The sequence below is a fragment of the Struthio camelus genome, chromosome 5, assembly GCF_040807025.1.
Source record: "Struthio camelus isolate bStrCam1 chromosome 5, bStrCam1.hap1, whole genome shotgun sequence".
Classification (NCBI taxonomy): domain Eukaryota; kingdom Metazoa; phylum Chordata; class Aves; order Struthioniformes; family Struthionidae; genus Struthio; species Struthio camelus.
Genome location: NC_090946.1, coordinates 70278000 through 70304223, shown reverse-complemented (window position 1 = coordinate 70304223; position 26224 = coordinate 70278000). Strand labels below are relative to the sequence as shown.

At 39.1% G+C, this 26224-nt stretch overlaps 2 protein-coding genes across 27 annotated transcripts in view; one reads left to right on the top strand and one right to left on the bottom strand.

Moving 5' to 3' along the window:
- Window positions 1-946, bottom strand: part of WDR25 (WD repeat domain 25) — a 67973-nt gene extending 67027 nt beyond the window's left edge. The window contains exon 1 of one of the 2 annotated variants that reach the window (XM_068947029.1): window positions 719-946. The gene's annotated coding sequence lies outside the window, so the exon portion shown is untranslated. The remainder of the gene's footprint in view (window positions 1-718) is intronic. The other variant, XM_068947030.1, reaches the window with a different exon arrangement.
- Window positions 365-25060, top strand: WARS1 (tryptophanyl-tRNA synthetase 1). Of its 25 annotated transcripts, none has more exons than XM_068947035.1 (15): window positions 1025-1096; window positions 1845-1894; window positions 2516-2636; window positions 3097-3152; window positions 5456-5675; window positions 6774-6981; window positions 13727-13835; window positions 14792-14911; window positions 15520-15702; window positions 17065-17165; window positions 18443-18555; window positions 19658-19831; window positions 22337-22477; window positions 23762-23928; window positions 24349-25060. In XM_068947035.1, the coding sequence occupies exons 5-14, from the start codon at window positions 5562-5564 to the stop codon at window positions 23918-23920; spliced, it is 1422 nt and encodes a 473-aa protein (XP_068803136.1). In that variant the 5' UTR covers window positions 1025-1096; window positions 1845-1894; window positions 2516-2636; window positions 3097-3152; window positions 5456-5561; the 3' UTR covers window positions 23921-23928; window positions 24349-25060. The 25 variants fall into 25 exon arrangements, with proteins under 25 accessions (XP_068803138.1, XP_068803154.1, XP_068803143.1 ...); XM_068947046.1 differs by having other exon boundaries at window positions 1031-1083; XM_068947047.1 differs by lacking the exon at window positions 1025-1096 and adding an exon at window positions 1177-1252.
- The last annotated feature ends 1164 nt before the right edge of the window (window positions 25061-26224 follow it).

Sequence of the window (26224 nt, the reverse complement as noted above, 5' to 3'; positions counted from 1 at the left end):
AGTACAAAATAGATATAGATTTACTGAAGTGAGCTCAGCAAAGGGCCTCAAAGGGACTGAAATATGTGTTATATGATGAGAAGCTGAGAGAGGTGGGGCTCGTAGGAATCTAACTGGTGTTTATAGATATCCAATGAGATGCATAAGGAAGACGGAGCCAGACTCTTCTCAGCAGTGACAGGACTGGGGCAACGAGCACAAACTGAAACACAAGAAACTCCTTCTGAACATCAGCAAATGCTTCTTCCCTGTGAGGGTGGCTGAATACCGGAACAGGCTGCCCAGACAGGTTAGGCAGTCTCCATCCTCGGAGATACTGAAAACCCGGCTGGCCAGGGCAGCGTGCTCCAGCTGACCCCGCCCTGAGCGGGGGGGTTGGTCCACACCGTCTCCAAAGAGCCCAGCCAACCTCAACAACTCGGTGACTCATCCACGCCCATTAAACCAGCGGGCATTAAGTTTAGCTTGCACAACATCACGCACCCCGGGAACGACCTTCAGCGACAACACAGAGGTAAGAAACAAAAGCAGCGACGTTTACGACCGGCTGCGCTCCGCCGCCTTTGAGGCCCTGGCGCACGCGGCCTGCCGGCCCCCAGCCGCCGCTCGGCACGCTCGCCCCGGGCACGCCCGCCCCACACCCCTGCGGGGGACCGAAACCAAGCAGGGCCCCCGGGAGCGACCCCCCCCCGGGGCGGAGCCCCCCTCCCGCCGATACCTGCGCGGCAGCGCCACGGCCCCTCCGCCGGCAGCGCGGCCCGAAACCCACCGGCCCCTCCGCAGCCGCTCCGGCCTTTAAAGAGCGCCGGGGTGGAAACACGGCGCACGGCTCAAACGGGCCCGTCAGTCCCAGGCCCTCGCGGTGGGAAGGGGTGCGGGGAAGAGCAGGGGCTAGGCGCCGACGAGCCCTGCTCCGGCCGCGGCACGAGAGGAGACTGCCTTTTTCGAGCTGAGGCGGGTCCCGTGGCTGTGGATAGTGAAGGAGGAGGGAGGAAAGGGTTCCGTCGAGGATGCGTTTCTAGCCGGGAGACAGTGAGCGCCGTGCCGGTAGGGGGGTGATGCAATGGCAGTGACAGCGGGGCGGTGAGGAGAGCCGGTGCGTGCGGCGGGGGCCGGGCCGGGCCCGGAGGGGGCCGGGGAGGCGAGGGCAGGGCGCTGTGAGCTCGGGGCCGGGCCGGGGAGAGGAGGGGAGGCGGCGCGGGCCGGCCGGAGGCTGCCGCGGCCGCGCTGAGCGGTGTCGAGCAGCGCCTCGGTGAGAGACCCCGCGGGGGGCGGGGGGGGAGGCTCCTTAGCGGGTTATTTCTGCCCGTAGCGGGGTGCGGGGGTCTCCGCCTGGCGCGGTTCCCCCCTGCTGCTGCTGCTGTCAGGCGCCGGGGCGCTTCGGGGCTCCCCGCACGGCCGCCTGAGCGCATTGGTGCCGCGCCGCAGGGGCGAAAGCCTTGTGCGCAGGCGGGTGAAGGGCCTCGGCCGGGCTGCGCGGCAAGGGAGCGTCGCAGGGCGCCGGGGTTACGAACGCTAGCTCTCTGGGTAGCTTTGTGTAAAGCGGTTGCTGTACCACAGCTTAGCTCTTAAGAGCTGTGCTGTAGCAAAGACTCAGAAAGGGCTTTCTTCAGCTGGAGCAGAACTTTAATAAGGTTAGTTGAGCGGTCGTGTTACCATCCCAGGGAGTCTACTTGCAAGCTTTTCTGATATTTTCACATATAATTTAATGATTAGCATGGCGGAGAAGGTGGTTCTGCTATAAGGTGCAGTGTATGTTGGAATACTTCTTGTGACGTGTTTCATGTGATATCTGTGGATGTACCATGTGCTGTCATTTCATTTTTGTTTGTTTTATTTCTAAGGGCCTTGATGCAATTTTCAAGAGCATAAATGCTGTTAAACCTGTGTTCAGGTACTTTCATTCATTCATGAAAGTTGAGTCGGGATTTTTGTATTACTTGCTTCTTTGGAAGTCTTATTGTAGCTTCATGTGGTGTTGTCATGAAGGAGGGCTTCTTAACATAATGTAAAACCTTATTCTTGGATTCCTAGTTCTCTGCGCTTACCAAACCAAATAGTAAGCAGCCAAAATTATCATAGATCTGTGACTGTCATTCAACTGGAAAGAGAAGAGGGTGCAGTTGTTTCCTGGTACCTGTTCCCAGGATTATTTCTGGGCTTTGTTTGGTGATAATATTCTTAAACAGTTACAAGAGCAGGATCCATCACAAGTTACCAGGCACTGGATAGGAAGAACAGGCACATAATTCTCTTTCAAGTTTGCACTATGAAATTGTGGCATTTAAGTTCATCTTTGGTTCTGGTCCTATATGCCTTAATAGTCCACTTTCAGGACTAAAAGTGTGTGCCTTTTTTTTTTTCCCCCCTGTGTGCCTTTTTTTTTCCCTCCTCCAAGACAGTTTATATAAAGTATCTAATGTGTCTGGAACGGTTTATTTTCATAGTATCAGTAAGAAATGAAGAAAACTCTTCCTGAAAAAATGCAGAAAATCCAGTGTTTTTTTTTTTACAGTTCAAAACTACATTTATGAATTTCAAAAACTGATAAAGGTCTCTGTCCCGTGTAACTGAATCCCTGGCTTGAATTCCACCAGCAAAGAAGGACATTTAGTTGTACTGCGTTAGAGATTAAGGTAACTAGAGATAAGGTGCAGGTAGCAGTTATTATCTTTTGCATTCTGTAATCCTGATATCCTTATTTCTTGTTGCGTTGATTAGATTGCTTTTGCTACTTCTACCAGAAATGCATCTTCGTTTGAGAATTTTTGCTCAGCTTAAGCGCATAATATTTAAAACTTTTCTTAGATAGTCTTTCTTTTTTACTGTCCTCCAGAGCGTGTGTTCAATTTTGACTTTGACATTTCAGCCTTCCAGAATTGAGGCAATCTATCAATAAGAACGTACCTTTGAGAATTAAGTTAAAATGCCAGGGCACAGTTTGTTCTACACCAAAGAGTAATTCCTGTTTAGTTTTTGTATTTTGTAAAATTTGAAGCCAGCCAACGTAGCTGGGATATTCCTTCAGAAAGACTGTGTGTTAGTCTTCATAAACCTCTCCTAATACGAATTTACTTTGTATACTCTCTTTTCCAGTTAAAAAGCTCGTGCCCATGAGAAAGAGAAGAATACTAGTATCCAAATAAATAAATGTAAGTAAATTATAGGAACGTGTCAGATAATTATTTGAAATGCTTCAAATTACCTTTTTAAAATAACGCTATCAGACGTCAAATAATCAGACTCGAAGGGATCAATATTAGGTTCAAAACTTAAGGATCACTGATAATATACTATTCAGTCTTATTTTAGTCAATTATGTAATTTAAGTATTTTGTCAGTGTCTGTGTTAATACACTAAGCAAACAAAATTAGCAAGTAGTTGTACATGCTTTTCAGGTTTCTTACAGTGTTTGACTGAAGCTGAAATTTGGGAATATTGCAGCTGTCTGACAAACAAAGCATAGATATGTTTTGGTTACCAGCAAGTCCTCCTTCGGTTTTATAGGCAGGCAAAGGCATGTTACAGTGGCAGTTTAAATATATGCTTTGTAAATATAACCAAGGTTGTGATTAGCCTGATTATTTTGTAAAGGAAGGTTTGATAAAGCGCTGAAAAGCTAATGCAAATATTATACACTTTATTATTATTATGGGAAAGAGGAACCAAATGAGTGTGTTTTTTATTAATAGATTTTATGATTTACTTGACTTAAATCTGTAAATCCAGTCTATTCATGCTCCATGCATAGCCATGTATCAGTAGTATGTTAGGGAATCTCTCCGGGGTTCTAGAGTAGTTTGATCTAAACCTGTATCTCTCTTTGAAAAATACTTACTTTGCTTACTTGAGGGCTTATCTTTTCATTCTGAAGAAGGGAAATGACAGTGATCTCAGAGCACAAATCCTCCTACAATTCCATTTCATATGAAATCTTTAATGGTCACCTGCTAAGTGTATTGAAAAGGCCTATTTAGTCCATGATGAGGAAGAGGCTTTCTACGGCTGTTTTAGTCTCTCTAAACCTGCAACTTACTCTCTTTGAATAAATAGCAGTGTCCACATAACCCTTTGGAAGTCAGCAGGGCTTTACACTGGCACAGAAATCTTCCTGCATGGACTAAAATGCAGGCGTAGTATGACGGAAAATGGTTAAGGTAAATGCTCTTTTTCCAACGTGTCGCTGTTTGCAGCTCAGTAAAAGGCTAATTTACTCTTCCAGCTTGCATTGCATTAGTCACTGTCACACCTGAATACAGTGTGTATAAAATAAGCATCAGTTTATGAATTAAGATGACATGACTTTCCTCCAGGAAAAAGCTATAAAATAGCTTGGATGGTTACAGTAGTCAATCACATCAGATTGTGGTGCAGCTCTTTGCCACCCTGGCCAAGTTACATCAGTTTTCGTAGGAAATTTACTTTTACCTCAGTTCGCTCTTGTGATTAAGACCTGCACTAGTATCTCCTGTTACCAGAATTTTATCAAATTATTTTATATTCTCTATATGCTTCTCTGTGTACCCTGCTCTTGTGGTATATTTATCGCAAATGGATTCTTTTGTGATGGCTGCAGTTTTACTTACAATGTTGTTTTTCAGACAAATGATGTCCTCCTTCCCCCTTTTTTAAAACTTATTTTCTTCTATGTAAATATGGTAAGCTCACTATAATTGAAACCATAATGGTTTTAAGTCAGTCTTCCCATATCAAGTTAATGCTTGTTTATCCTCAGTTCCAAATTTTTAAACAACACAGTGCTTGAATTTTCACAAAAAACTGTTTTAGAGCCTATGTGCTTCTAAACTCCCCAACAGAGAGCTGCTGAGCTTCAACAATTTCTTAAAATAAAACATCTCTGCCTCTGCAATTGAAATGTATTTTTACTCTAGTGGCAGGCAGGTAGCAACTTCACCGTATTTCTTAGACATCAATCAGACAGCCTGTGAAGGTAGTTCAGGTACTTTTTGAGAAGTTAGAAGAAGAAATTCCCGTGGCAGCAGAAATTGCTGTGCCCCTGTTTTAGAAGGCATATATAATAAAGTGGGAGTTAATCCAGTATAATCCATATTACAGGAACTTCCACTCTTGGAAATTACTAAGAGTTGTAGTAAGAGGTGTATTAACTAAAATTAAGTAAGGGAGAACTTATTTATGTTACATTTTTAAATTATAACTAAAGGGACAAAGATGTTTGTGATGTAGAACAATAATAAACTTGCTGGTTTTAATGTGATTCATAACCAAAACTATATGCTTGCTTAAGCATACATTGTTTAACATTCCATATTTTGTGAATTACTCTATTGTAAACTATGCGGTTGTAGTTTTCCACAATCTCTAAACAGATCAAATCAGGTATGGGGTGGATATAGTTTTTAGTATTCTTGTTCTAGCATTCTAATCCTCAAGATATGTGTAGAAGAATAATACACACTATTTATCACCCTACAGTTCTCCTTCAGTTTGTTGCTGCTGTTTTGAATCTACAAGCTGAAAAATTGGAAGACTTTAGATTTATTTGAACTGTAAATAAAAAGATCTTTTACACTCCTGGAAAATGGCTGATATTCAGAACTGTGATTTGAAATCTTTGAGTCCACTTCAGCTATTTGAAAAAGTAACTGAGCAAGGAGAAAAAGTCAGAGCACTGAAAGCAGGAAAAGCACCAAAGGTATTTCCATTTCATGTGCTGAATTGTTCATTTTTAAGTGCAGGTCTGTCTTTAAGAGCATTGAAACGTATGTTTGTTCTGAGATCTCTTTTGTATTGCAGTAAGAAAAAAAACCTTTATTTAAAAATATTTTTCCATTGTGTCTGTTGTGGACGTACCTGGAGCAAGCTAGTCCTTAATAAGAGCGAAGTTGTTACTCCTAAAGTAAGAATAGAGAGTTGTATGCTTAAAAGTCTGCTTCACTAATTGCCATGCTATGTGATGTGATCCAAGGTATTTGGTTTTCAAATGAAGTTTGTATTACATTCTGCCCTGTTTTTAGATTCTTAGTTAAAAATCTCTTTCTACATGCATTATCATACACATTGGCAAATATGTCGTCTTGTAACTGTACTGACTTACCCCTGCTTGGTCTCCCCTAAGTAATTTAGTAATTTGCCATTAATTCCATTAATTTCAAGTTCCCTATTCTATCATCAGTATGTTGGCAAAGACAGCCCAGTTTTAATATGGGTTAATATGACTGTGGAATGCCTGTGGGAATGAGCTTTTAAAACTGGTAGTCAAATAAAACTTTGATATATTTATTGCTTGTGTGAAATGTTACAATAGCCCTTTATGAGAAAGGTCACAACAATGAAAGTTGTAAAGAACTTCTTGTTCTTGTTCTTTCTTCAAGTCTGCTTGAAGAAATGAATAAATCATTTTAAGGTCAGCTGCTGCAAGAACATTTTTAATAAAGTCAATTAGATAACAATTTATATCTAAATACGGTAGAAATTCATACTTAATGTTAAGTTTGTTATACCTCTGAAAATAAGGCAAGCATTTTTTTTCCTCTCAGGCACAAATGGAAAAAGGAGACAGAGAGATTTTAAATACCTTGCCAATGGTGATGCTCTAAATTCTAATGCTTAGGAAACTGTTTTTCTTCTACATTGGGCATTGATACTGCAAATATGTACATAAAGGCTTAACTTAGAGCTTATGAATAAGTCAAAGCATGGATGCAGGGTTTTGGAAGACTGAGACATTAATGAAATTGTCTATCTATCCTAAATATATTAAGTAAAACAACTGTTTTCTTCCTTTATTCAGGATGAAGTTGATGCAGCAGTGAGGATGCTGTTATCATTAAAACTGTCATATAAAACAACAACAGGTCAAGATTACCAGGCAGGCTTGCCTCCAAGAGATCTTGTATCAATAAACAATGGTACAGCTAAAGAAGAGGATGAGGACTTTGTGGACCCCTGGACGGTGCAGACATCAAATGCTAAAGGCGTGGATTATGACAAACTCATAGGTATAACTCTTTCTTCACTGCTACTAAGGGATTTATATAAAGTGATTCTGATGACCACAAAAATAGCAGCTGATCATACAAATTCAAAACCATAGGCATGGTACAGGTACCTTTTAATTTATGTCTAATCTTAGTATTCACGTATCTAAAGAATTTATTCTAGGAGTTGAAAATGCCCCAGGCAGGGGCTTCCTATGGAAGACTTAAATACATTGCAAAGAAGTTTTCAGCTTAAAATAAAAGTTTCATTTACAGTTCATTTTTTAGCATAAGGATTGTTATTAAAAGTTATGTTAGTGAAGAAACTATGACTGAATCTGACTTGACCTGCACATTAGGTAAGGCAGGGTCAGTCCAAAATTAATATAGAAATCTGTAAGTGCAGTCACTCCTTCACAAAGCACTATCAAGCAGCCAAGTGCAGTTTGGAGTGGAAAAGATGTAGCTCCCGCAGAAAACATTCATCTAATGGAAAATGTTTTTGATGAGGATGTTACAAAACTTGCAAAGTTTGGAAACTTAAGAAACAGGAGTTTCCTTAGTTTTCTTGTTTGGTTTATAGCTATCTATTTTGATAGGTCGTTTGGGTCCATAGCGTAGAAACAGATGAGAGAACGGTTCATTAATTTATACTATTTTTGTTCTTTTTTTAAGACAGTTGTCAATCTCCAAACCGTGTTTAGTACCTCAATGAAAATTCTTTAACACTATTAAATTACTGGTGTCTACTTAGTAGCTTGGCTCTCACGATAGACCTTGTGTGGCAATAATCTCATATTTGAGAGCTGAATTGCTCAGCATTTGGGAGCTGAATTGCTAGTGCCAACCTCTTTGCTTGCTTGCTTCTTTGTTTTTTGACTGACTGTGATACTCTTGTAAGATCACATCAAATGAGCGTGTGCATTGGTTTAGTCTGCAGAAGGCTATGGGAAAAGGAAAAAGAAGTGTACAAAGAAAGACGTACCTTCACGGGGGAGAGGGAAGAAAGGAATTCTTAGAATCTAGAGATGGACAAGATCTCTCATCATCTTGTTACTTATGAAGGAGGCTTGGGGAAGGCTCTTGGTTTTCTTAGGGGGTTTTCTAATGCTTGTAGAAAAGTGGGAAGAGTGGAATACTTTAGCACAATCTCAAGGTCTTTTTGAGAATGATTGCTATTACTTTACTGTAAATAAGTTGGGTAAAACCATTATCCTTTTTTCCAGTAACACGTGGTGTATGGGTGTGTATATACTGCCTTTTGACCTACCCTCCAGTGGTAGATTAGACTGGAGGGGTTTTTCGTACTTATTACTGATAGCAAATTGGTGAATTTGGCAGATGAGTCATTTACCTTGTTCTAAGTGATGCGTTGGAAATTTTTCAAAGAATGCTAGCTACTCCAGGAAGTGAAGCAGTTACTATTTGCTCTTGATAAACTTCCTGCTCTTAAGAAGAAAAAAAAAAAAAGTCCAAGAGTTTGACGTCTGACAGCTCTTACAGTAAAGGAAACCACCAATCCATATATTTATTGGCAGTACCAGAGAAAGATGCCATTGTGTTTGTGTATATGCAAACTTAAAACAATGAAAGGGCTAAAAGCAAGGGTTTAAATTGAAAGGGACATTCCTCGCAAATGATTGTCCTGGGTGTACGCTTATTTACCCACCAAAACAGCCTGCAAATATTGTAGGATCAAAGGTTATGTCAGCAAAGTACTAGAGATGAGCATCCCTAGAGAATGTAGGCTTTTGGATTTGAGGATGAGTGGAGAAAAGATGGATGAATGAGAAAGAGCTCTCTATGTTAGAGTGCTGATATTTATCAGTGAGTTGGATGTTGCAAGTGACATAGAATCACAGAATGATTGAGGTTGGAAGGGACCTCTGGAGATCATCTAGCCCGACCCCCCTGCTCAAAGCAAAGTCATCTCAGGACGCAGTTGGGTTTTGAATATCTCCAAGGATAGAGACTCCACAACCTCTCTGGGCAACCTGTTCCAGTGTTCAGCAATTCTGACAATACAGAGGTTCTTTCTTATGTTTAAATAGAATTTCCTAGATTTCAATTTGTGCTCGTTGCCTTTTGTCCTTTTACAGGCCTTGACTGAGAATAGTCTGGCTCCGTCCTATTTACGCCCCTCCCCCCGCCATCCGATATTTATACGCATTGATAGCATCACCTCTGAGCCTTTTCTTCTCCAGGCTAAACAATCCTAGGTCTCGCGGCTTCTCCTCATATTACACGTGCTCCAGTCCTTTAATCAGCTCTGTGGCCCTCTGCCCTTTGCTGGACTCAATTCATTATGTCCATGTCCTTCTTGTACTGGGGAGCCCAGAACTGGTCCCACCGCTCCAGATGTGGTTTCACCAGTGCTGGGTAGAAGGGAACGATCATCTCTCTTGACCTGCTGGCAACGCTCTTCCTGATGCAGCCCAAGAGGCCGTTGGCCTTATTTGCCACAACGGCAAATTTCTGGGTCATGTTCAACTCCTTGTCCACCAGGATCAGCAGGTCCTTCTCTGCAGAGCTTCTTTTGCAGCCCGTTGTCACCAGCGGTTATTCCTGCCCAGGTGTAGGACTTGACATTTCCTTTCGTTGAACTTCATGAGATTCCTGTCTGCCTATTTCTCCAGCCAGTTGAGATACCTTTGAATGTCAGCACAGCCATCTGGTGTACCAGCCACTACTCCCAGTCTTGTATCATCTGCAAATTTGCTTAGGGGGTACTCTGTCTCATTGTCCAGGGCATTAATGAAGATATTAAATAGTATTCACCCCAATGTCTATTTCTGAGGTATACCACTAGTGACTGGCCTCCAACTGGACTTTGTGCTGCTGATCGCAACCCTTTGAGCCCAGCAGTTGAGCAAGCTCTTAGTCCACCTCACTGTCCGTTTATCTAGTTCGTACCTCAACAGTTTGTCTGTGAGGCTGTTACAAGAGACAGTATGAAAGCCTTACCAAAGTTGAGCTAAACAACATCCACTGCATTCCCCTTATGCACTGAGCTAGTCACCTAATCGTAGATGACTGTTAGGTTGGTCAGGCGTGACTTCCCTTTCATAAATCCGTGCTAACTACTCCCAGTCACTTTCTTGTCTTTAATATGTTTGGAAATGGTTTCCAGGATTATTTTCTCAATCACCTTCCCAGGGATCGTGGTGAAGCTGACCAACCTGTAGTTCCCCGGATACTCCTTCTTGCCCTTCCTGAAGATCAGAATGCCATTTGCTTTCTCCCAGTCCTCAGGAACCTCCCCTGGTCTCCATGACCTTTCAAAGGTTGTCCAGAGTGACGTGGTCAGTAAAGTTACTGTGTAACTAAAACTACTGATTGTTAGTTTTCTGTATTCAAATATAACATGGCAGTGGCGAGAGAAGAAAAGTGCACAATAAATTTTCAGCAATGCAATATGATTTTGGAAACAGCAGGGCAAGCTGATCAGCTTTCAAGACTTCTTATCTTACGGACAGCAAACTATAAGCTATCTTTTTGTGAAAGCTAGAAAACTATAGATTAAAAGCACACTAAATAATTTTTTAAAAGCTTTTTAGGGAGAATGTGTGTCCTTATTTGCAGCTGTCTAGGAAGGTAGAGTCTTTCTGGATAGAGAGTCTGCAAAGTGTTGAATTTTCCCAGTTTATTATATTTCAAGTGTAATAGAGCCAGTATCTATAAAAGGGAATAGTTCAAATCTATAAAAAGGATTTCTTATATTGTTAACTGTCTGTATCTTCACTTGAACTGCACTTGAAATTGTTAGAATTAATATTAACACACTGTAAATATGTATAGTACAGCTAGCTTATATTGCACATTTTACAAAGCAGCATTATCTTTTGAAATAAAACTGTGAAAGCTTTAGCTGTTAGTACTGAAAAAGGAATAACAGACCCTTTCAGGAGGAAGTGGGCATAAGAGGAATTAGATAGGGAAAAATTATTTAGTTTTAACAGGAAAGAAGGGGATGGAGAAAGAAGGCAGTCTGTGACTGTTTATTAAAGTTATTCAGGCATTTCCAGCAAAAAGTTCTGTATGACGGAGAGCTTTTAGCCACTTCCTATGGCATTATACAAATGTTTCCAGGGTGACTAGCCCCAATTAGTCCGGGGCATTTTCATGGTTTCTGTTTCTGTAAGATTAGCCTCTTACCAGTTGTTATTGTTCTGCTGAATCAAACATTTTCGTGTTTATTTGGTCTCTGTTAGTATTCATCCAGATTATAATTACTTTGCCATTGTATCTGCTAGGAAAAAATTAATTTGGTAATTAAGGTCTGCTCAGGACAAGCAGATGTAATAACTCTCCCAAAACATATGGGTTAAATTGGTGTCTGCTGAATCATGAACCAGTATTTTTCTTTTGTAGTGGCATTTGTTTTAATCAGTCAGTGGATGGGCTCAGTGCTTCCTTTGTATGGTTTCCTGCTTGGTTCACCTAGAGTGGATGAACAATTGCAAACAAGAACTTGTGTCTGTTGGATAATGGTGAATGATAGACCTGTTTTCCCCTCCCATTTAATAATGAATTTGTACTAAATTCAAGTTTACTGCCTTTATACAAAGTCTTGTGGTAATGCAAGGGCATAGCCAGTAATTCTAGAAGAAAATTAAATAGGTGTGGAGCATCTGGAACAGCAGAAACACCTCCAAACTGATGATCAGATTGGATACGTTTCCATTCCTCTCTCATGTCAAGATTGAGTCTTTTCTTTAGTGGGGGTTCCTAATTTTTGTTTGTGAAAGGCTGCTCAGTGAATAGTCCGTGTAGCAGAGTACACCATCGCGCTTAAACACGCATCTCTCTCTTCAGCCAGAGGATAGGAGAGGAACTCCCTATCCTCAGGGCTTCTCGGCATCCTAGAGCTGTAGGGAACATGTTGGGCTGAGTCTTCTGTCCCATCCCTCATAAAACCCATGTGGATACTGCAGTCTCAATGATTAGAATGGGCATGGTTTTAAATAATCCTTTCTAAGATGTATATGAAGCCTTGATGGACCAGAAATATCCTCCTTGCTGCACTTTGAGAACCTGTGCTCTAAAGGGCTGGAAAGTTTTTTTTTTGTTCCCATTTTTAATGGGAAAGAGATTAGTCTGGTCTGGCTGACACCCAGGGTGTCTAAATATTCGGCTTTTCAAATTATCTCGGTGTGCTCAATATTCCTTGCTGCCGCTGTAGCTGGTTATTTTGCTTTGTAAAATGAGTTGTGTTCCCAAGGCAGCGCATTGGGTAAACAGCACAGGTAACAGCTCTGCCTCCAGCTGGAGTCAGTCTAGCTCTGTTATACAGTGATGCTAGCATCTAACATAAGGAAATCTAAACCTACCTGCTCTAATAGGAAGTTATAGCCTTTGGAAGGACACTTTTGGTTGGTTACCATGTCCCTGTAGGAAGGCTTTTAATATTTTGTTCCTTTTAGTTAAAATATATATATATATATATATATATATATAAATAATTAAAAGGTGGGAATATACATAAGGAAGGAGTTAAAAATAAGCCTGATTCTGTGTGGGACATTCAAGGTAATTATACTTGTTCCAAGTGTAGTTAAAGGTGAAAGTATAAGTCATATAAGTCATATAGCTTGCTAGCTGCATAATGAATAGGTCTAAGGTGATTTCTCTGTTTCTGGTTTCCTTAGGAAACTGTTACGGCATTTGAGATGTGTCAAGCGTCATCTCTGTGTTCCAGTGGAATGATTATTTCCTGTTACAGCTAATGCAGCCTTAATTGCTTCTGCCATATGGGCATGTGTCTTATAACCAGGGAATTTGCTAATATTGCCTGTTTTTAATAAAATACTTGGAATAGACAGATCTAGATATTATCTACATATAAAAGAATTTTTATTTCCATAATCCCTAGAGTACTTTGGAAATCCCAGTAATTAACGCTGCAAGTTATTCTAATTCTGAGTAGAACAGAATAATAGCAAAGAGCAGATTCTTGTCTAGATTTTCGTCAATCAGATCAAAATCGTGGCATATTGAGCTGCTTAGTAGGATCCCCAAGAACTGGGATTGGAGTATAGCAAGCTGTACTGAAGAAAGATTTCCTCAGTTCAGTTTTATCTGCAATAGGAAAAAATATTACCTTTTCAATCTGTCAGAACCTTTATTGGATGAAATGACTGCACCAAAATGTCTAGAAAATGCCATTGTATTGATCAGCTGATTTTTCTAAACCATCAAGTAATAAATCCTACTTTACTGCAATGAAGAGTATTATGCATTACCTTTTCAAGCCTCTTGAGGGAAGTGGTGTCCATTACCATACCAACGTAAAAGAAAAGTGTGGTTTGCATAAGAATGTGTGGGGTTGAAGATGAAAACAATATGACCTGAGAGCTGAAAACATAGGCGTCAAGAAAGAAGCATTCAGAGCCTTACATCCATTTTCATCCCATGGTTTCCAGAGGCCACCAAGTTATCGCCCTGCATATGTTTCTTTGGCATGCATTTGTTCTGAATAAAGAATACTCTTGCTTTAAGGAAGCTGCAACCATAAACATTGGTCATGGATGGTGCAACGCTGCACACTGCTGCTAACATAAGAAAAGTTAGTATCGGAGACTACTGCTGGGACTCAGGACAATAACCAGGAAAATCTAGCCGTTTTACCTTTTGCCTGAGCCTTGAAGAAGGAGATGTCCCTTTTTATCTAGGCTGTATTGGCATGTTCTTGGCAAATCCAAGATTTGGTTGTAGCTATGCATTTCTTTTTTACTTTTTTTTTTTTTTTAACATTTTATTGTTGCAGTTCGGTTTGGTAGCAGTAAAATTGACACAGATCTCATCAATCGAATAGAAAGAGCTATTGGGCAAAAACCTCACCGCTTTCTACGCAGAGGAATCTTTTTTTCTCATAGGTGAGTTTTGTTTGTTTGTTCTTAAACTTAAAGGTCAGATTAGATGGAATTTTTGAGAGTATTATCTGGAGAAACCTATGCCCAGCAAAAGACTGTGTTCTTTTACATCCAGGTAAACCAACTCTATCATTTGAAATGGGTAAAAGCTACACCAGGTTTACACTGTCAACATTTGGAACACTTTATTCTTTTTGAGTATACATATTAGTTTTTGGTATGTCCTCACTAATCCCAAAAAGAAGAAGAAATGTGGAGGGAATTTTTAATTTGTGCAGGTTCCAATTTGACTCTGTAGGTGAGCAGCCAGATAGAGGAACTGGCCTAGCAGAGAACCCCAGAGTTCATATGGAGTCACTGCTGATTCCAGTGAGGGTCCACATGGCCTGGGACTCTGAGGCTGTACCTGTGTGTTTACAAAAAATAGGCTCAGGGATAAGCTTAAGCACCAAGGGATAAGCTTAAGCACCAGCCTTCCAATCTTCTATACAGTTTAACTGTTAGCACACATGGCCTTTTGGCCCATGACAGCTAGCACTCTTCAAATCCATGCCTGAGTGAGATTCAGGACAAAACCCCCTCCAGAGACCATTCCCAGTAGATTGTTTGGATGTGGCACCTTCTTTGGGAAGGGAGAAACTTTAGCTGTGGGTATACAAACTAAGACATACTCCTTCACCTTGGGAACAGGAAATGATTCCCAGCCCTGTTTTATTCAGCTTTAGACATTATTATCCAATGAAGTAATTTTAAATGTTGCAATTTTTTTATTTTAATTATTTTGTTCTTTGTTCTTTTTCATATGTTCACTGGACCCGGGTATGTTTGCTCGATACTATATTTTATTTATAAATACATTTGGTTGTAAACACACTCACACTTTGAATAGAAGCTTTTTGCTATAGATGTTTCTTAAGTTCTGTAAAAATTGCATCATGCTTGCTCTGTGTTTTCTTTAGAGATATGGACCAAGTCCTTCACGCCTATGAAAATAAGAAGTCCTTTTACCTTTATACTGGCAGAGGCCCTTCCTCTCAGGCAATGCATGTGGGTCATCTTATCCCATTTATATTCACGAAGTAAGTTATTTCAACCATTTATATTAATTAAAACATGTTTTTCAAAGGAAATATTGATTAGTGTTTGTAGAACTACTAAAATGATAAATTGCAATGAGTTTTGTTTTTTTCAAGTAAATGTTAAGTAAATGACAAACTTTATACAATCATAACATTTCATTAGATTGATCATAGTCCCTGCATCACTATGAAGCCCTTCCTTCAACCATCAGCCCTGTAATGCTCGTGGAATTTTTGTTCCTGTTAATTATGAATTTGTGATAAGTCTCAGTAAAACGATCGTATGATGTGGTACCTGCAGTAGCAGGACTCAAAGAGCCAGAAAGTCCCTTTCAATTCTGTTCCTGTTGGAAATGACCACATATGACCACTAACATATGTACAGGAAACAATGAATTTGATTCTTTTTTCCAGGTAAGTGGTCATTATAATCTGTTTAAAAAGCTTAACTGTTCACATAAGCACACGTCATTGCATATGGTACAAAGATAACAGAAGCAGGCCTCTTTATATCTTTTTGTGTAAATATATGAAAAATATTTTAGCTGCATGACCTTATATCTTCATTTTTAGTTATTCTGAGATAAAATCTTTTCTGCTTTTATTAGGTGGCTGCAAGAAGTATTTGATGTTCCCTTAGTTATACAGTTGACTGATGATGAAAAATACCTTTGGAAGGACCTGACAACTGAGAAAGCACATGAATATGCAATAGAGAATGCAAAAGACATTATTGCATGTGGTTTTGACATCAATAAAACCTTTATCTTTTCTGATTTAGATTATTTGGGGTAAGTATAAGATTTCTTTAGAGCTTTTTATCAAAAATTTGTAGGTATTGTCACTCAAGCTTTGACAGCCAGCAGTGTTTTGATAAATATATCTAGATTTGAAAGCTTCAGGACAAGTTGTATAACACTTATAATAGAAACTTACTAATATTTTTTTTTTGCAGTCTATATGTTTTATATATATTCTTCTGGCATTCTTCTGTATGATATATAAACAAGCAATTGTGTGTGTACTGCTCAAGCTTAAATTTAAAAAATAAAAAAAAAATAGACCGCTAAAACGTAAGAATTCCTAAGCCACCAAGAAACCTCCAGATTCTTTTATTTAAGATGGTATCAAAACCTTTGAGATGTGTTTACACTTTGTATGTGTTATGTTACTTATCGGAAAAAGGATTTCAGCAACTTGTTATGGTCAATTAGTTTAATGATACAGCATGAAAGATTATTATTTGAACTTTCAGTAAAGTTTAAAGAAGATTTGAAAAAAGAAACTGCTATCGGAACTGCCTTCACATGGCCTTCCCACGGCAGAATCCAGAGCTGAAGCTGTGGGCTTTGCTCTTTCACATGGGGTGCTTCCTTGGATGCTTAGGATGAGAGAATGCATGTTTTAGAATGGATCTGTATAACGTATAGCCTCCAGAATGCAGGGCCTACAAACCATTTCCTCCTTTCACTCCCCTGACTTTCCTGACTCAGGAAAGATGCATTAGCACAGATCATCTGCCCTGTGACTGAGCAGCTCAGGGGCAGGTCAAAACTGCCGTTCCCATTACTTCAGGTTTTCAGCAGAAATAAAAGAAGGAAGTTCCTGAGCAGTTTCTGATTTGGAAATGCTGCTGCCGTATCTGGTGAGAAATACGGGACGAGGAAACTTAGCCCACAGAAAATGAGAACATGAAAAATCTTAAGCTACCTTTTCTTCGGTGAACCACAGTGTCCTTTATGGGGTATACATGGGGAATATCAAGCAACACCCAAGACATGATCCAGTCAGGATTCCTGAGCTCACAGAAAAGCCTGGAGAGAAGTAAACTTCAGACACCATGAGGCATTTTTGGCACCATTTCCAAATGAAAATATTTCTGTTTTCGGACACTTCATTGTGAGAAAAATGTTGTTCGCAATAAGCGTTATGAAAAAAAAAAAGGAATATATTAAATTTCCAAGGCATAAAATTCTTGTTTGCAAATAATCATTGATTATCATCTAAATGTGCCACAAAAGACCAAAATGGTGCCTTCGGGAGTTTAATCCTGCAGGTTTTGTGGCACTCTCTCCTTTTGGAATGAAAGTTTCTGTCTATATGCTTTTCTGCTCTTGACTCCTCTTTTTATTTTTCCACTTTCTTTCTCACAGGACAAGCGCAGGATTCTACAAAAACATCGTCAAAATTCAGAAGCATGTTACATTTAACCAAGTGAAAGGAATCTTTGGCTTTACAGACAGTGATTGCATTGGTAGGAAATAATACAGATTTCTAGAAATGATGGCTGTTTTCACTTTCTATGGAGCTATTTAAGTAGTTATATAGACAGATTAGTATCTTCCACTCAAGTAACAGACAGAAAAAGCAAAATCCATATTTCTAAGCTGATTCCAAAAGGGTATTGTTGTGGTGCCTTCACTATGGAAAACGTTTAGGAGTGAAAGTTCCAGTATGAGAGCTATTTTCTGGCCTTAGTAACAGTGAAGTACAAAGCACAGAAGTTCAAGCGTCCAGGATAGAGAATAATTCTTTTTTTATAACTATTACTACAATAGTCAGTAATGTTTCCCAGAAATTTCTATTATAAAATCTTATAGAAGTTTTTCTACAGAAAAATTTATATTAATACACACACACCCACACATGACAAAAGTTAAGAGGTCCTCAAAAGCCCAATTGTCAAGATATTGAGTAGCTCTGCCTTTCATTTACCTCACTGCGATTGCAGGTTTCTATCACACTGGCCACAGAAAGATTCTGTTTCAAAGCTGTCATTTAAAACCTTGGAGTTCCTGAATGGTAGCATCGTTCTCTGACCAGTCAGTGGGCCAGTGGCAGCTTTTTAGCCTTCACTGTTACCAAGGAACTGATTCTCACCGAGGTCATGCCTTACTAATGTTCTAATAAATGTTGGTATTGTGATAATGACTTCTTTCTATATTTGGAAACATCTACTGTTAGCTTTCAGTCCTGAGAAGGTTTTGATCTGGGAAGTAGGCTAGACACTCTGCAGTTACATGAAGAAGATCATTAGTCACATCTGAGATGCTTTTTCATGACAATAGCAGGCACATAGCGATGGGTCTAAGATCTTAGAGTTGAACTTGCCCAATAGGTAGCTTTGTAACCATTCTCTCACTAAGGGAAAAAAAAAAAAGAGGAGTCCATTAGAGTGATGATACAGTCAAGTATATTTTTGTGAAGAGTAGACACTTGAAGAGAAAAGAGGCGAGGCAGGTATTTTTCAGGTACAGAGCATGTGCTAATGAACCTTTTCCTGAACCTCTGTTGTCGCAGCCTGTCTTCTTTCATCAGTTCTGTTAGCTGAAGGTGTGTTGAAATCATAGAAGGTAAAGATGAAAATTTTTCCTCAGATGAGGGAACGATGCACGATAAGGGCAGGAGTTGGTCTTCACCTGAGCATCTGAATGATTCAACTGTGTATTTTGTACATTTCAGAAAGCTGTCTCTTTTTATCATTGCATATTTTGACTTTTTCTCAGCTTTTTCCAATGTATTATTTTCTAGGAAAGATCAGCTTCCCTGCTATTCAAGCTGCTCCATCCTTCAGTTCATCATTTCCGCAGATCTTCAATGGCAAGGAGAACATTCAGTGTCTTATTCCATGTGCTATTGACCAGGTTAAAAACAGTATTACTTAATTTGATTTTCGTGTATTTGTTTTGGTAATGTACCCTTCAAAGTTAATGGTGCTCTATCAAAACATCTATAAAACATTCCTCTGAACACCTTTCTTGAGAAGAAGCTGGGAGAGATAAAAGGGTGTTGTGCTGTGTTCTGACAAAGATGAAGGCTTTCATAGCCTCACAGTCATGGATTCGTATATTACTCGTTCTTGCCAGTCTTGGACCTGTCTTGATCTCAGCCTGTTTCACAATGCACTGGCGTCTATGAAAGCAAAGACTGAAATCTTCAATTATGCAAAAGCTTATCGACATGAGGATAAGAAACAACTTCTGGCCATTTCTGTGGTAACTAGGACAAGAAGTAATGGACTTACTTAACTTACAACACAAGAGGTTCACATTGCACTTTAGGGAAAAACCTTCTACCACTAAAAATAACAAAGCACTGGAGTAGTTTTGCCAAAAACCTGAAGAACTTTAATAATTCAGATCTATTAGACGAGGATAGACCAACATCCACTGATAACGACAGTGGTAGTGTCATTACTGTAGATAAATATTGATTCTAGGAATCAAGTTCTGCACCATCTGAATCTTTAGCTGTTTAAGTGGCAGGGACAGTCACTGGAAGGTGATGTAATTACATTCATCTGCCATTGCTTTATGTGGTAAAACTCCTGCGTTGGTTTTAAGTCAGATCAGCAGCACATCACGGTCAGCTTGGTCATTGATTTAGTTTAGATTCTGTGATGGTTGTTAAATACAGTGGGAAGAACCTCACATCTTAGGCTGCATCCATCTCCAGGCTATTAAGCATAGTTTTCACAGCTATTTGAATGTATCTGTTAATTGAGGAAGTGGGGAGGGGATACAGTGAAAATACAGAAATAAAAAGGGTTTTTTTGTTTTGGTTTGTTTTATTTTGTTCCTCAAGGTGGGCTGCCTGCCTGAGGGAATTGGAAATAGGTTATGAAACATTTTTCTTTTCCTGAGGCCACCTGTTAAGTCAGGAACTAATGCCTAACAGTCAGCACTAATCAGCTTTTAAACCATGTTTTTCAGCTTTATTTTGTACTTTTATTAATGGTTGTTCTAGGATCCTTATTTTAGAATGACCCGAGATGTAGCACCTAGAATTGGACTTCCTAAACCAGCCTTACTACACTCAGTCTTCTTCCCAGCCTTGCAAGGAGCACAGACAAAAATGAGTGCTAGTGACCCAAACTCCTCCATCTTCCTCACTGATACTCCCAAACAGATCAAGACCAAGGTAAGAACCTATGCAACTTGAGAGCACAGAGCTTTATAATGAAGAGATATTTCTCATGATTACAATGATGACTTTTTAATGTTTTGTTAGAACATATCAGCATCCTTTTTCCTCATACATTTCATTGCAAAGCATCTTCGGCAATTGACAAATTTAGGCAAAGGTAGCTGAACATATGAGGTGTAATCTCTTGCCCTGCCAGCTATACTAGCAATACAAACATTAGCTAGAGTAATCTACAAAACATCCTGTTTATTTATCTGATATCTGCAGAGCAGCAGTGTGTAAATAAGATTTATGGAGGTTCTTGCTTTAATAATAAACATTGTATTGCCACAGTTTTGAAATTTGACAGCCTGTGATAGAAACCAAATAAGCAGCTCTTTCTCTCGACTGCCTCTCCATGCAAGGAGCACAAAGTGTTGCACAGTGGCAGTTACAGTACTTGCCAGACTTTTCCTGCTACTTGAGGATCTGCTGGTGACATGCACTCCTCACTCAAATTCCCGGACAAATATTATGTTGAACCTCATCTAAATTTTAGAAGAGGTATACCGTCTGGGTGTATTCTTAGTGCCCCTTTTAGTTCTAAGGAAAATCCCTCTCATCCAGTGTCAGATGACTGAGTTATGCAAAAGCTCACCTGTGTCATAGTAGTTTTAAAAAAAAAAAAAAAAAGGTCATTAAGTGGAAAAGGATTAATAGACAAAATAGCTAGACCTGAAGTTACTATCGATCAAAACAAGAAAAGGTATATATCTTATTGTGGCCAGGAAAGCAAAAATCAGAGAAGGAATGGTAACTTCTGGTCATAGCTAAAGGTTAAAACTAGAGTGCCACTTTTGCACAAGAAGACCTACAGCCTTTTTCAGGTCACTTATACATTGCCAATTAATGAGCTTCAAAACTTGCAGGTAATAGAAAATGAAAACTTAGTCAATATCGCGAAAGACTGAGAAGCATCTGAGAAATTATTCAAAGGAAATGAATTGTTGTTGTAAACTTCTTATTTCACCTATGAACACTCAGCTCAATTATTTACATGTTTTATTAGAATCTAATTTAGGTTCTAAGTTATCTATATCAATTTAGAGAAGAGATCAGTGCATCACTATAGATTCTGTAGATCACTCTAGAATCATTGAAACAATCAATAAGTAAGGGCTAAAGTATGTAAGAAATGAACTCAAGAATAATATAGAACTTTTTTTTATGAAACAATAATATGCCTTCAGCTGGTGTATTGTATTTAGTCCCTCTCATCTTAGTAAGAAGACAAACTATAGAGATTGGGGGCATGGAAAAAAACAACGGACTTGCAAAACATGGGAATCTGGTAAGGGGATATGTGAGGGAAAGCACAAAAATAATATGTAAAAAATTAATTTTACAGATACTGAAGCAGCTATTCAGGCTGTCCTGCAATATAAGAATAGATGTATTGTGACAGATGGCAGTTTATTTTCTTAAGATACTCATCACTGCATAATTATGGTATGCAACTCATTGCCACAAAATATCATCTATAACATGATGGTTAGAAAGATTCAAAAAAAGCAACACTGATACACTGATACAGATAATAAGAATATCCAAGAATGGTAAATATGAAACAAACAATTCCTAAGGACCAGCACCAATAAAATCTTCCTTCATATGCATGCATTTCTCTTGGCTGTTGGTGATATCTGAAAAAAGGTGCAAGATCCAGATGAAAGCTGCTCTTGTCATTGGGGAAGGCTTTTTCTTCCTTTCCCTGGCTATTTTCTTTAAACTTGTGGGAAGATTAGCATCCCTTGAGAACTCTAACCATGCCATTTATTTTTAAATAGGCCTTTTAAATAGGTCTTTTGAAATTACAGCGAATGGGATAAGCAGATAAGCTATATTTACCAATGCAGTTTGTCTGCCCAGAGGAAGCTAGGCTTAAAAAGGAGGAAAAAACTCAGCAAGTATTCCATTTTTAGACTGAGCAGTTTGGCATTTGTCTAAGGATAGCCATCCTAGCCAGGGTTTTGTAATCTGTAGCCTTGCTTTCTTGTGTTTTCCTTCTCTGAGAAAAAAAAAAGAGGAAACTAGGTTCTCTCTAGAATTCCTTCAGAATTCTCCATTCCTCCTCCATCTCTTTCAAAACTAATTTCTTGATGAGATGTATATCTTTATTTTTTCTTATAGAAAGTACATTTCTTGTAAGCACACAGTCTCCCCAACAAGCAACAGCTTCTTAAACTTTTTTAACAAATCTTGTTTGAAATTTTTTTTTTGCTTTCTGCTTCCTTTTGGTCTGGTTATGCAATCTGTGGAATGTGTGTGCATGGTCATTTTTCTGCGCTGGCTTTTTTGACCTTCCTGCTTCAGACCTAAGACTCCATATTAACTTGTCCCACTCATCTTTCAGCTAGTCCTTAATATAGCCTTCAGGGGGTTGTGATACACCCCCTTTTCTCAATGTAGTAATCGGCACTTTCATAGAAATTACACCATCAAACCTTTATGTTGTTTCAGATTAACAAGCATGCCTTCTCGGGCGGTAGAGATACTATTGAAGAGCACAGGAAGTATGGGGGTAACTGTGACGTTGATGTGTCTTTCATGTACCTAACTTTCTTCCTAGAAGATGATGACAGGCTTGAACAACTGAAGCAGGTAAGTAGCCAAGTTAAAGATAATACTATTCATTCCTTACTGGGAGGACAAAGCTATAACCAAGTCATCCTATGAACCTTCTCCAGGAAAATAATCATCTTGCTCTTCTTCCGCTCTCCGTCTCTTACAAGTTTCATTGTATGTGGTTGTTGCAATGTTCTCCTTTCTCACAGATTATCGCTACCTTTTTTTTTTTTTTTGAAAAAAAGAAAAAAAATCAATTTCCCAAGTATTTTCATAAAAATCTCTAACGCTATGTAGGACAGTGTCTCCCCTCCTTTTCAAATGATGGAACCTTGTTGAGAATCATGCTGCTCTTTAGTTGTGTCATAAATCCTGCCTGTGCCTAAGGTGCAAAATACTTAAATACTCTGCAACTACAAAAGCTCATGTCAAAAGCTGGTTGTTTTTTCTGTCTTAACTTCATAAGAAAGGTAATAGCAATGAGGAATTGAATCACCGAGCCCAAACAAAAGCTAACTACTAATGTAAGTAGTGTTTTCCTTAAAACTATCTGACCGGCTTCTGTCCCTGGCAGCAGTAGCAAGACCTTTCACTGCTTTCAGATATGTGATCATCAACAATACTTGGGAATATGTATTCTTTGGAAGGAGGTATCTGTAGATGATAGTACCCACGTCGTGTTGGTTTGTCAGCTTTCTCCTGGTGGGAACAGCTGTAAGAAATGCAAGAGCTACAGATTCTTCTCTAACCCTTTAACCTTTCCCACTCAAGGGCAGGTTGGGTAGCTACTAATCCCCTTGCAAACTCTTGCAAATTCTTTATGTATCTGGAGCACAGCTGAGGTACTAAGCAGTTTTCCATTACTCTCCAACCATTGCAGGAATATTAACATAACACTGCTGCAGGGAACACTAAGCCTAACCCACAGCTTGCTGCAATGCTGCCTCAGAGCCAGGTTAGAAAACATGAAGTCACAGCTGAGGGCGACTGTTAATTTAAATTGGGATTCTGAGGAGGAAAATGTGCAGCTTCCTGCAAGTAGTTACAGGGTTTCCAAGTTAAATTCTTGTGAATATAGCTTATTCAGTCCATACAGCTTGTTATATATGAAATTGCCCAACTGCCTTAATCTTTTAAAAAGCAACAAGTAATTTTTCAAGTCACGTTTTCAGATCATCACCAGATGATCTTATAAGGCATATACGTATTTATAGAGACATCCAAATCTTTATTTGCCAGGGCCATATTTCTAAAGAAATTCTTGTCACTAGGCCTGTTTTCATAAAGCACCATACTTAGCACTCAACACTTTCTTGACAGGCATACACAAGTGGGGAATTGCTCACAGGGGAGCTGAAGAAGGTGCTTATTGAAACATTGCAGCCCTTGATAGCATCTCATCAAGAGAGACGCAAGCAGGTCACAGATGAAATGGTGAAGCAATTCATGACTCCACGGAAGCTAGCTTTTGAATTTTGAAGAAATGCGTATGTAACTTACCACTTGATAAACCAAAATCAAATACTTGTTGTCTTCTGTTGTATGTCATCACTCCTTAGTTATGTACAGCCTGCTATCAGTGCTTTATAAATATTGCTTTTAATGAGTTACTTACAATGAACATCAGAGTGCAGAAAAAGTTTAAAATGGGATTCATATCTATTTAAAATCAAAATGTGCTAATTGAGGAATTGATTCCATACAAGACAGAATTGCCTGATCTTGCAGAGAAGCATGTCTGTCAGCACAGGACCCTATTTTATTGTATTTAATGTTGAAAATATATATAAATAAAATTTCCATTTTGATGCTAAAGTCTAACTTGTAAATTGTTTTAGATTTGTTGGTAAGAGGTCAGATCTCAGAAACTAATACCTAGCAACTCCAATTTCTTTTGTCCTGTGTAGCTTTGTTTACTAGACTACATGTTCTAGCGGGCTGCTTGGGAACACACCGCATGCATGAAGATGATGAATGTTACGAAGTAGATTACACGGGGACTTAGCCTGAGATCAGTACGGAAAGGGTGGAGGCCTGCGAGTGGAACGCAGGAGAGAGTAAAATCTAGTTGGCTTTGTTATCCTCTTCCAAGTCACAGAAAACTGTCTTTGCTTTCGTTTCTTCAACTATAATACCAGTCTGAATGCCTCTGAAGGAAGGAGATAAAACAGGGTTGTGAAGTTCCTTGATATTCTCAGGTGAAAGATATTATAGAAATGCAAATGTTAGTTTCTAGTTATGAGAAATACTAAGTGTTGAATCATGCTGTGAGAATGAAGTCACTGCTGTACGCAGTGATATTTCTAGGGCTATCTGTCCTGTTTTACTGCACCAGATCATTTAAACCCACAGTACTTATTTTTAGATCTATCCAATGAGAAAATCTACTTTGTTGAAATACCTCATGTAATACCTCATTCTTTCCTTTATTAAAAAAAAAAAACTTCAATGTCTTTGGTATGATTTATGGAGGAGCAATTCACATGATCAGCTAGTTTGTTTTCATATGTACAGTACTGAATATATACTGTTAGATCTGTCCTGTATTTATGTAGAATAGATGGTGGCTAGCCCAGACCCATCTTATCTAAATCAAATAAAAATACCTTTGATAACACAGGTGGGCATTGATGTGTGGTATTTGCAAGTCATTTAAAATTTAAGGACGGCACTATAATGAAGTGTGAAAGATTTAACCTTTAACAGATTCTGTACTGTGGAACTTAGTAGATATCTTGGTATATGTAGTCTTAAATTAAAAGCATTTTTTTTTAAAATCCTTAAGCCTCTGAAGGCAGCTGATTACACTTGGTCTGAGGGAGAATTTCCAAGAGTGAGGCTTCTCATTGACTTCAGTAGACCTTGGGTCAGTCTGTTAGCACATAAGAATGTGTTGCACCATTTGTCTTGCCGGGAGCTGGTAGACATTGCAAAATTACTCCCTTTTCACCTGTAACGGTTCTGTAGCAGTGCATACATGTCCTTGCATTTCTGAGAAGGAAGCTTTTGTGCGCCAAGCTGTATACGAAGTGACTGCGTTAGTGTTATAGGGGCCAAGGAAACTGAAATGCACAGCACATTTAGTCTTACTTTGTGTTTCAAACTCGTGCTGAGAATAGGAGTGCTTAGCTTTTTTCTTTTTTCATTTCAGTTTACGTGACCTGGCACCACTAATCTAATGCCACTGACTTTGATGCATTAAAGTAAATGTTTACCAACAGCCTACCTCTCTATAACCCATGGTCGTAGTATCTTAGTGCTGACAAGTCTTTAACAATCAGTAGATGTACTTATTTCTTTTTAAAGTCATCGAGTGCTTCCCAGAAATCAAAATAGCATCTTAAATACAGTGGTAAATAAACTAATTCCTTGTTACATTAGACTTTTCAATGGTGACCTTTCTGTTCTCACAATGCAGTGTTTGCCATCTTTGAGCTATACCTAATAGATAGCTCTTAAATTGATTTTAAAGGGCTTTTACAAACTCATTGTGCAAATTTCTTTGTGAAAATATTCCAGGCAGATCAGTCCTGTAAGATTTATTTCCTTAACTAAGAATTAATTCAGTTATTCAGCGGAAGAATGTGGTATGGGACAAACTCATAGTGTGTTCTATTCTAACTAAATTTATGAATTAATTTATAACACAGCAATTAAAATCTGAAAGGAAAGTTCTAGAAGGGCATGTGGTAACAAAATTAAATTATCACTTGCTTACTGAGAAAGCACTTTACTCAAGTACTCGGATGAACGCTTACAAAGTGTTGCTCTTCTGAATCCAAC